The sequence below is a fragment of the Wyeomyia smithii genome, chromosome 2 (genome assembly GCF_029784165.1).
Source record: "Wyeomyia smithii strain HCP4-BCI-WySm-NY-G18 chromosome 2, ASM2978416v1, whole genome shotgun sequence".
NCBI classification, from domain to species: Eukaryota; Metazoa; Arthropoda; class Insecta; order Diptera; family Culicidae; genus Wyeomyia; species Wyeomyia smithii.
The window spans coordinates 60,954,871-60,966,005 of NC_073695.1; the positions used below are offsets into that span (position 1 = coordinate 60,954,871).

At 39.2% G+C, this 11,135-nt stretch overlaps 2 protein-coding genes across 5 annotated transcripts in view; one reads left to right on the forward strand and one right to left on the reverse strand.

Annotated features, from left to right (window-relative positions):
• The window catches only part of LOC129723796 (PDZ and LIM domain protein 3), an 84,592-nt gene extending 74,198 nt beyond the window's left edge, over positions 1–10,394 (reverse strand). Inside the window, exons 1-2 of one of the 3 annotated variants that reach the window (XM_055678219.1) lie at positions 10,063–10,394; positions 9,816–9,999 (exon numbers count right to left, since the gene is read on the reverse strand). In XM_055678219.1, the coding sequence (XP_055534194.1) occupies positions 9,816–9,923 (108 nt within the window). In that variant the 5' untranslated portion in view covers positions 9,924–9,999; positions 10,063–10,394. Of the gene's footprint in view, positions 1–9,815; positions 10,013–10,062 lie in introns of all 3 variants that reach the window. The other 2 variants (XM_055678220.1, XM_055678229.1) reach the window with 2 other exon arrangements.
• Positions 1–11,135, forward strand: part of LOC129723798 (peroxisomal targeting signal 2 receptor) — a 216,508-nt gene that overhangs the window by 87,516 nt on the left and 117,857 nt on the right. The gene's annotated exons all lie outside the window — the stretch shown is intronic.

Below are 11,135 nucleotides of genomic sequence, written 5' to 3' on the forward strand. Positions count from 1 at the left end.
TCTAAAAGGAGAACTTGAAAAGGAAATCACAGACATGGTCTACTTATCTTCAGACGAAGATGAAACAATTGTTAAGGAGTTATGAGGTTTTGTCGCACCAACGGACCAATTTGCCTCACTGTGCATCGGTATCCAAAAAATAAAATAAAATAATAGAGTTTTGCCGTCCCAACAAGTTAATAAATGTTTATTTCCATGAACATAGACTAATTTTATGTCTCTAAGGTGAAGGTTTTTCGAGATGTTTACAACTGTCCTTTTTCCTAAACAATTTGTTAACCTGGTTTAAGAACGTAATAAAAACTGATGTCTTGAAAGAAAACACGCTGGTAAAGGAAACACATCATCACACATCAAACTTGACTGATGCGCGTTAAGAATGCACAAACCAAGTCAAGCATATTGCGATCTTCGTAAAATCTGATCACACCAAGAAACTAAAGCCTGTAGTACACTCTTTGACCGAGCGTCAAATATTTGTCACTTTTTGACAGATAAAAATTTGGTCAAATATAATTATTTGTCACTCTCCAATTTTAACATGGGGCAAACACGGGCAAACAACAACCATGCTGTCAAATAAATTTGACCATTATGTCAGAAGGTCGAATATTTGACCATTAGACAAAGAGTGTACTACAGGCTTAAGTGTCGACAAAAACTCTCGCTCTCGCAAGTAACTCAGCGCCGTCAGAATCGGTTGCGTTATTGCGTGCTGTCAGTGCTGATTCTGAAAATTCGTGATCTTGTTGATAGTTGCCATTCCGCAAATATTTTCGGCTGAGCTCAATGATTGTTGTGATGGGAGGGAAAGCTGTCTGTATGGAAGTTTTGGATGCTCTCCCGAACCAACGATTACTTTTTGCTTTGCTGTACGACTGTACGATTCAGTTTCGATGACTAAAAGTGCACTCAAGTCGCTATTAGCAACCTGTGAATACAATGTTTGCAGGTTGCTCTCAGGTTCGGAAATGTTCCTTGATTGATGGTCGAATTATGTACACCTTCATACAAATTGAACTAATTACTCATATAGTCTGTATACGCGACTTCATGAATTGGCTAGTTGAGAACCGTCAATTAACCTCGATGTAAAATTAAACGTATGATTTGCTTGGGATTTGGATTGTGCATAATATGGAGCGACTGGTTTTAGTTTGAACATATGACGATAAATCACTAGTAAATATATTATTTTTGTTAGAGCAACGACATGAGCCTCATCATTCATAGTGCCAAGGGACAAAATTTACAGGTAAGATGGTTTAACCCTCCCAGCTGATCTCGTGGTACGATGCTGGCCTAACAAGCCAGTCGTCGTAGGTTCAAGTCCCGGCTCGGGAGAGACTGTTAGTGTCAGTAGGATCATAACGCTAGCCCCGCAATTGTCCTGTACACTTAACAGTTGGCTATTTATATTACCTCTCTTCTAAAATACATTGCTTGATCGGGACTCTATTCGTTTGTTACATTGTAATTAATAGTCTGATTGTTGATTGTGACAGGCAATGCACCAGAGACAGCTTACACAAAGTGGATCGTTGTAGCTTAAATTTGTAAAGTTATAATAAGTGTCATTTGAGAATCTAGATACAGAACTATTCGTGTGTGTACACGCCACTATAAATGTCTGTTTCTTTTTCTTGTTTTTCCCACATCATTGGTTGTCAGAGTCCCGAACACGATGTTAAACCAAAATAAATGAAAATGGCATAAGCTTTTTTGGGTTTAATGGATAAATTTATTCATTCATTCATCAAAAGTAGTTATAATATGTAAAATATTAGTCAACACTAACTTTAATGTATTCTGATTGTTAGACCCACCTACTCGGGTAAGCGACGTGCAGCGGCAAAGGAAAAACTGTTTGAGTTGACCGACCGACCGACCACCTGTTTTCCATGCTGCATATAGCACCGAGACAAGGCATTCCACCCGTGAGCATCTCTTCTAGTGAATCGTTAAAATTTATTTCTCAGAAGGTTACATTACTAGGGCGACCAAGCGAGAAAAATCTGCTCTGCTGTTTAGTGAAGGTGAGACAGACACAAACCATTTCTGACAGTTTCCCCAGAATCATAAACAGTGTATCATTTGTTTGGATGCGTTCAGCTGTCCGGTTGGGAGCATGTTTTCAGACATGCCGAATACTTGTGTAACCATTGTATCGAACAACTGTTAGGTGTTTTCCTCATGATTCTCCGTCTCATACGTTAGTCTGATTTATTTGATCTTGGAACTAGGTTTTTAATTACTGGTTTGCTAAAGTTTTCGTTTCGTAACTAAACTGTTCCAAACCAAATCCACTAGATTTAATTATTAATTCACATCGTTAGTCGAACTGACACGCATTTGTATCAAACGATTCCATTTTCCAAAATGGTTGCCATTCACCAAAACGCGTTAGAAATAGGGTGGATGTTCCGTGCACCCCTTTCTCGATGTTTTCTATAGCCAATTGTAATAGCATCGTAATGCACGAGCATAGCGGGAGTAGTGTTGGTAGCTTTCATCTTGTAGAGTAGAATCGTGATAAATCCTGATATGCGCTTCTAAAATTAAATATTAAAATTTGAAACACTGTGCTAGTGTTGTAATGTTGTGTGGTACGACGTTCATTAATTTATCGCCACCCCTACGCTACAGAAACATCTCACCGGTGTAAGGTCGGATCAAAATAACGCTGTCGCGGGTAATCCTGCTGTTTATTCTGTTATGACTCAAAACTGCATCATCTTGTTGTTTAAACTTAAACCCAGTAACCATTCATTGCTTGAGGACTATAATTGCACGACTGTTCGAACAACCGAAAATAGGTTTTGGCGTAAGAATAGAGCAAATTTTCATTGATATCATCACCCTCGAGTGCAGTGTCACGGTGACGGACGGACACAAACGCAATGCAAATTGCAGTCTTGATTTTCTAGCAATCAACATTAAATTCCACTTGAAAGTTTACGGCATATTCATACAACAAGAGCCAGTGGCCCTGCATCCCATTCTTCCGATTTATACGTACGATCTCCGCGTCTTATACATAAATATATATAAGCGTTCTGACCTCGCAGCTGCTCTTTCTCTCATGGGGCAAAAGAAAACATCGCCATGCTCCCCCGAGTGTTTCTCGTTTCTAACGGCCAGAATTTGTGTGCCACGCTGACCTATATTTAGCAGGATCAGCCGGTGGCGTACGTGTGTCCGGCGATGAATGTGATTGTTGTTCTAGGTTATACGAGACACTTGAAACTGTGATAACTAAATATATTTTAAAAATCGGACAGTTCAATTGTTACGTGGATCGCAAACATCGTGGAGTTTTCCGTCAGCTACGTGTGCATCATTTTAGGTTTACTTATTTGTCCCATAATAGGTTAAAAGAAATTCTACCCAAAGTAAAATTAAATGAAAACAATGTTTAATTCGAACTTCTTTGCATGTTTGTACACAATGACGAATTGTATTGGATATTACATTGATATAGAATCCATAATTTCAATTCTTTCTAACATTTGCACTGCGAAAAAGCATATGCCAAACGTCGACGTTTGCACTACGAAGGTGCCTATATGGGTTTGCACTACGAAGGTGCCTATGGGTCGGCAAGAAGACACCAACTGCTAACCTTTGCACCATGAGAGTGCCACAAACTAACTTTACAGCCACAAACTAACTTTACAGTGTACATGGTAGCTAACGAAATCGCGCGAATTTGGTCCCAATCATATGCTAAGAATTGTTGTGTCTCTCTTATGGCTGTCTGTGTCAGGGTATTGTCGTGCAGGCACAGAGATTCCAATAATATCCTAAAAATTCTAGACCATAAGCATCTCAAAGAAACGCGTTGGAATAATCGCACATGAATGGGTGCCGTTTTCTTCAACAATTGATAAAAAAGACCAATGTGTCAAACTTTTGATAGAGAATTTGGCATTGATTACGCACGAAAGGAAAGATTTGTCAACGGCGGTTTATGACAATGGATGAAATATGGATTCACCTCTACACTCCCGAGTCCAACAGCAGCCGACAGATTGGCTTTTGCCTGATAAGAGCTGTGCGACGCGCAACAATCAACCGGCGTCGACTATTATTTTTTGGAACTCGTAAGGCTCAACATTTATCAGTAACCACCTTGAAAACGGTAAAACAACCAAAAAACATTATTACCGTACAATGCGAAGAAAGAAGTGCTCTTTCACCAAGACAAAGTTCTCGTTCATTCTGCACGTGATACGACCGATGAAGGAGTTGCACTTCGAACTAGTTCAAGTGACTATTTCCTGTTTACGCGGCTGAAAGTGTGACAAGAAATTTTACTCGGATAGTAGTTAGAGCTGGAAACAAACGGTTACATTTGTCAAAAATATAATTAGCATATCGGTACAAACATCTCACTTTATATTATTTGGGTAACCACAATGTTTGTTTTTTGACACAGTGAAAAATTTTCGATCATTTAAGGTCAAAATGGTTAATGAAAAACCTAGAAATCTAAAATTTCTCCAGCAGTCGATATTTAAAGGTTTTTATGCGATTTTATGACTTGGTCATTCCAACATAATTTTTTTGAGTCCTCGAAAGTAAAACTTACTATAGAAGGATTTCGCTCTAACTCGACTGAGTGGTTGGCAGTACCCTCTCAGAATTCAATGAAACTTTGTGGGTGCGAAGGTCTTACTACCCTAAACATCAGTTCAGAGTAAATTTAGTTCGGACGATGAAAATCGTGATTAAACTACTGACTACGCGATGCATTTAAAAGAACCGTATCCAATGAAGTGCGTTTGCCTTCTAAAGTTATCCGGGAGTGGTAATAGGCAAATCATCGTCCATCTCCGTGATGAGCTAACTTCGCGCGCATTATTGTTTGATTTGGTTACTTACCACGGTGACACATACCTATTCTTTCCGTCGCAGTCGTGGAGATGCGGTACCTCGGTAACTCGGTCTCCGACAACAACGGCTGTTACACTCCCTTCCTTACAACATCCTACCTTACCCTAACGATCGTAAAGACGTGGCCGGCGCCGCTATGGATCTAAACATAGCGGGAGCTACTGAACTGTTGTTAACTGAGGATGGCAAACTAATCCCAAGCTGCCATACACGTAGTTCTTTGGGCAACTTCACTAGCTCAGATCCATCACGGAGGAGCATCTATGAAATGTGCGTTCGTCAAGCTCAAGCGTAGGTCTTACTACCCTAAACAGTCCTGCATTTTTTTTAATGTATCTGTACTAACATTTGAAAAAGACCGTTTTTTTAAATGGATATATCTGAATAATGGCAAGAGATGGAGTAAAGTTGTCAAGTGTCTGAACTTTTATAGAAAAATATACGAAATTGAATCAAATATTCATACTGTCTTCTAAATATTCTCAAATATTCTATTACTTTGGTCGGTCTTCCACAATCTGAAGAATTGTTGTTGAGGTTAGCAGAAATAATACACAGTAGAAACCGCAAAACTTTCACTTTCGAAAGAGTTTACCGTGAACTTTTCGATAAAATTTTTGTGCAGGTCAGCTAGAACGCTTTTACAAGGCTCCTTGTCTCGACGCCATTTTGAACATAAGTTAGTATGCATAAACAAAACAAAAAAAAAATGGCATAAAAAGGAGCGAGAGAGAGGGGGGGGGGAGGGAGATTGAGAGAGAGAGAGAAAGAGAGACAAACAAACCAAACAAAGAATTTCAGATTGTGTGGGTAAGGGAAAAATAACTTTCTATAGCTGAAACTCAAGTTGTTAGGTTTCAAATCAGTATTCAGTAATCTTGTAATAATAATTGGTTCAAATAAAATTTACATGTATAGTTAAGCTATTTCAATCGCTTTACTAGCGTTTAAAAACCTTTTCTTCCACGGACCGGGCTAAAAGTTTGAAAGTTAATAACACACAACTTCATTGTAAAAATGGCAACCTAAACTTCATTCGTGTTAGGCAAATGAAATTTCCAACATTCTTCCAATCAGCTGCACTAGTGAAGTAGGATAACTCAAAGACAATAGGTTAAGCAAATTCGGATTGAACTATTGCATAGATTGTTTCGCTGCAGACCACACAGGAAATATAATACCAGATTGCGTTTCAATGTCAAAGGGTTATAAATTAGCTGCCGATTGCAGTGGAGAAGTGTTGTGGAATGCTTCGGAATCCAGGCAACACCATCATCATCATCACTATCATCCCCATCATTATTAGCATCATTTTCGTCATCGTTCGGAATAGTACTGAAATGGGGGCAATGAAGAACTTAGATTCGATTCCTGAGACTATACACTAAGTCAACAACTCGCGTATATATAACGTTACTAGTGTGAACACATTTGTCTGCCACGTTGTCCGTACTCTGACGTGAAGGTCGTTTTTGGCTACGACGCTCCACTACAGAATGAATTCTCCTCCGCTATATGGCGTACGTTCTGTGCACATATGGGACCAAACACCGTAGAGAATGCGCTGAGTGGAATTTAATGGAGGAAATTTCATCCTCGAACGTATCACATCGCAAAGTAGGAAATCTATTATGGCGTCCGGAATGGAGAGTAATTTAAATTAATCGCTATCGAGCCGGCTGACACGTTAAATGGTTTCGAAGCAAAACGTAGAAAAATGACTGTTGACATGTTTATCCGTATTCTCGAAAAGTTCCCAAGGCTTTCTTTCAAACTGGTAATTCTCAAAATCACCAGTTTGGAAGTTTTAAACAACTGGCAGTGGGAATCGGTGATGGTCCCAATTCTCAGTCTCAACCCGTTCCAAAATGGGATACTTCGTCCCATATCGGGTCTTTTTTCACCGGAGATAGAAGAAATGAAGATTAACCTGTGAGACCTCGGCTGCATTTTCCGGTTTCTACTCCGAGACGAACGAAACGAAACTGGGTTGGCTATCTTCCGAATTTCATTTTCTATCTTTTTCGGGACATTTTCATTACACAAAAAGACCCAAAAAGGGTTAAAACGAGTTCGATTTCGGTGAACATGAGAAATTTATTTCCATCCCCTTGATCGGGTTCCGAACGCATGCATTCTGGTTTATAAACCTGTTGATTATTGGGTGGCGTGCGAAAGTAAAGGTAATTGTATTAGCAGGAAAGGAAGATGTCGTCAAACGATATTCACCCTTTTTTCTTCGTCATATAGAAGAAGATCCTCAAATCTTGCGGACGATTTCTTTTTGCCTAAAGAAAAGGGGAAAGGATTCGTCTGTCAGTCGCGTGTGTGAAGCGGTATGCTCACGGCAGGTAGCCTATGTTACCGCTTTCTAATATGACAACAATAAACACGTTCATCGTAGGGTTGTTTTGAACTATTTTAAGAAAGATCTGGTTGCGCTTTACATCCCTATCTAGGTACAGATAAAACTTTGTAACCAACAGTGAGATGGAAACTCTATTCTTGTTTCGCGTTGAGTCTAGTTTAGATTTTGGTTGCCTAAATTTAGGCGATATTATGAAAGCTTCTAACGCCACTCAAGGCTGTTTGCATGCTTGATGGTTGGAATGATTTGGCCTGATAGTAGTTGTCCTGTCACTCAATTGCGAAAGTAGGAATTGTAATTTTATATCAATATTTCAAAAACAAAAAATTCCATTGATGCATAATAAATAATGAGCAAAATTGAGTGAAAACTATTTGAAATTTAACTAACATTGCGAACAAACCAATTTTTGAATCGTTGAGATACATATGGCAAAACTGATAAAAACTGGTCATCCACATTACACGAGGACGATCGCCAATACAAATTCTTAAAAAAAAAATTTTGGAGCGTTGACACTTCACACCTGTTGTCCTTTTCCTCTTATTTTTGGCATACTTTAATATTGTCTTGGGTTGTTTGATTGCAGTTGGAAGCTGACTTCCGATTTTATGTACTCTTTTGGTTAAACTCCAGGCTCAGTTTCAATTCAATTTTTTTTATTCCAATTCAGATTTCATCAATTTTTAGTGTACAGGACAATTGGGGGGCTCGCTCTATAATTCTACCGACACTAACAGTCACTAACCGACACTAACAAAAATTATAGTAAATTAAAATTGAATTGAAACTAAACTTAAAATAAACAGTGTCATATAGTACCGTTTCAGTTTCCTCAAGACTTAAATTTCTATTTAGATCAAGTTTGATGATGTTTCCCATGCTAATTATCTCAGTCTCAGCAGAACATAGCTAATCCCGATCGAAATCGAATTTGAAACTCGTGGATACTTGCTTTCACCAGAGATACAAAAACAATCGTACATCATTTGGATTACGGTGGGATTGTGTTGCTTACTTCAGTGGGGAGAATCAGCAACACGAGTTGAAAAAATAGTAATAGTTAATATAAATATAGGTAATAATTTATTTCAAACCAATCTGGGTGCAGCAGCTTATTATAATAAATAAATTTTATAATAATAAGTTAATAAAAGTTGAAGTGCTTGTGTATGCGACACGACCGCAAAGTGCACGTAAAATTACGGCAGCCTGTCTTATATAAATGTACCCTGGCAATTGTTAGGAAAAACACTAGATTGAAATTAATTATTTAGGTGGTTTAAACAGGCAATTTTCAAGTATAAATCTCTTTCAACTCTCTCTCTCTCTAACGCTAAGATTAGGAAAGATTATTTTGTATTAATATGTTTTTGTCGGTAACCTAGTGATGGAATAAAATAACTCTCTGAAAATAGTATGGCTGCCATAAAAAGATTCGAATTGGTAACTAAGATCGATTTACGGCCTCTGAATGTCATCGCGGTTTCGGGAATACTCATTTTAGTTTGTATTCGGTCATATTAGGCTGTTTTCTGGAGGCCGGAAGTTGTCATTTCAAAATGGCATCCGAGGTCAATTTCTGGCTTCTGTGCATCATCCCGATTAAAATGAAATATCCATATTGGATGATGTATGACCATTTCATGCTGTCTAACAGAAACCGGAAGCGATTTCAGATCTCTCGGCATCATTCCGGTTTTGAAAGCGCTTATTTGGTCATTTTTTACATTTTCATAGAAACCAGTAATCACTATCTTGAACTTTAAAACTCAGAACATTAAAAAATCAGAATCGAAAATATTCCTTTCTAATTCCTGCATTTTCAGGACGATTTTACGCCTCCAATTATTTGTGGCTTTAATTGTGATTCAAGATTATCTGACCAACAGGCCAGCTTTTCATTTTACAATACATCCGTATCAATAAGTTTTAAAGCGGTGAAACACAACAAAACACGCTCACGATCGATCGGTTCTGGCATTCAGTACACATTTTTCGTTCAAGTGCAGCCCGGAATGACTGCTCCACTCCCCGCAACAGTGTACGGTCATCTTTTCAAATCAGCCAATAGTTTGAACTGAGCGTATTAATTTGAATTGATACGATTCATGGAAATACAAACATATATTCTCCACCGATCATCGTAAGATTATTGAAATAAAAATTCAGCGTCAAGTAGTTATTTTCCCATTGCCCAATAAATTTACGACCAGTCTAAGTTTCAGCGTATAGTGTTATTTTTAGTTTTGTTTAATTTTAATTTTTATGGAAGGCGCATTGTGCTACACTGCAATATTCGTTTTGACGCAGCTTGACAGCGCGGTAGTACCGTAGATCAAACTTATTTCAATCTCACTGGTTGGCAGTAGCTAGCTACTGAACAGCTGCATTTGACCATTTGTGGAAGACTGATGCTTTTGTCTAATATTGTTTCGAAACGGCCAGCTGTTCTGATAAAATTAGGCCGGAATAGACTCAACCTGGATTTAGGCGAAAACGTGCTCAACCGTTCTCCAACCCCCCACCCCCTCTCATAAACAAGGCTCACCTGTTCGCTGAACGACACACGCTTCTTCCTGAACGGCAGGTCGAATGTCTTCGCTCTCGGAATTCTCCAAAACGCCGGTCGCTCGTAGTAACGCTGCTCGCAATCCATTTCTAGCAGTAACGCCTCTCGGTCAAAAGCCACTTGTTCACACTCAACAGGTAGATGTCCTAGCCGTACGTAACACCTGCAATCGAAACCTGTTTGAACTTGAACTTAGAGAATCGGTCTTGAAAGAAAAAAAACGGACTTCGTTTCGGAACAGATCTCACTTCACTTGGTCCACCTCTTTCGAAATCCTCTGGGACACTAGGTCTACACACAGCACGATTCTCTCCTCCACACTGCAGCTTCGTAGGAGCAAGCTTTCCCTGCACCGTTAGAGAAAAACTCACGACGCGCAATTTTCGTGGTTATAAAAAAATATTGTTTAAAATAAATTAGAGTCCGGTTAACGACAACAACGACGCGAAAACAACGGAACGAGATTCTCTTGTTGACCACAATGATGCTCTGGCGTCGGCAGCCGATGGCTGAAGATGATTCGTATCGGCCAGTTTTTACACCAGTACCAACGTCGCGTCACTGGCAAGATGAGGAGATGATCCGACTATCTTCACGTCGTTCGTCTGCCTCAGCAGCTGATGCTGTTGTCATGGAGCATTCATAGATTTGGTTCGATTTTTGGTTGATTTTTTCTCTTCTAATATTGTTCTAAGAACTCAATTTGAAATCAAATTTTTCGGAAAGCAATTCCAACAATTGTATCATAATGCGTCTCGTAATTCATGGTTGCACCCTATGATCATCATATATGTAAACACGTTCTCGCAGTAACATCCAAGTGCTGCTTGGAAAAAATCTCAATGAATTTTCCTGCGGACGTGGAGCGCAAATTTTCCTCATATTGTGAAGCGCACCGACTCTTAAGCCGTACACTCATTCAAAAATTATGGGAAAAATGATCCCGCGTGTGTTTTGAGGTGGGTGTCTCAGTGCGTCAGGGATACGAGCGGGGAGAATATTGATCCCCCGAGCCGATTGTTTTCATCACAGTTTATTTCGACTCGAGCGGTAAACCAAATCCTAACAACTCTCGATTGAAAAATATTCAATCATCAGCCGAGCTCGGTTCCGAACTCTAGCTATAAACATTTAATCCGCTCGTAGAGAAAATGTTTGTATTCCAAATCGGCACGGTTTGCTAGTAAATAGAAACATTCGTAATCTGACATTGGAAAATTATGTTCACCGATCACTGCTTTGAAGATTGCATTGACGTCTTTACTGGGGCCGCGGGATTCGTACCCTAGTTTCGCGATT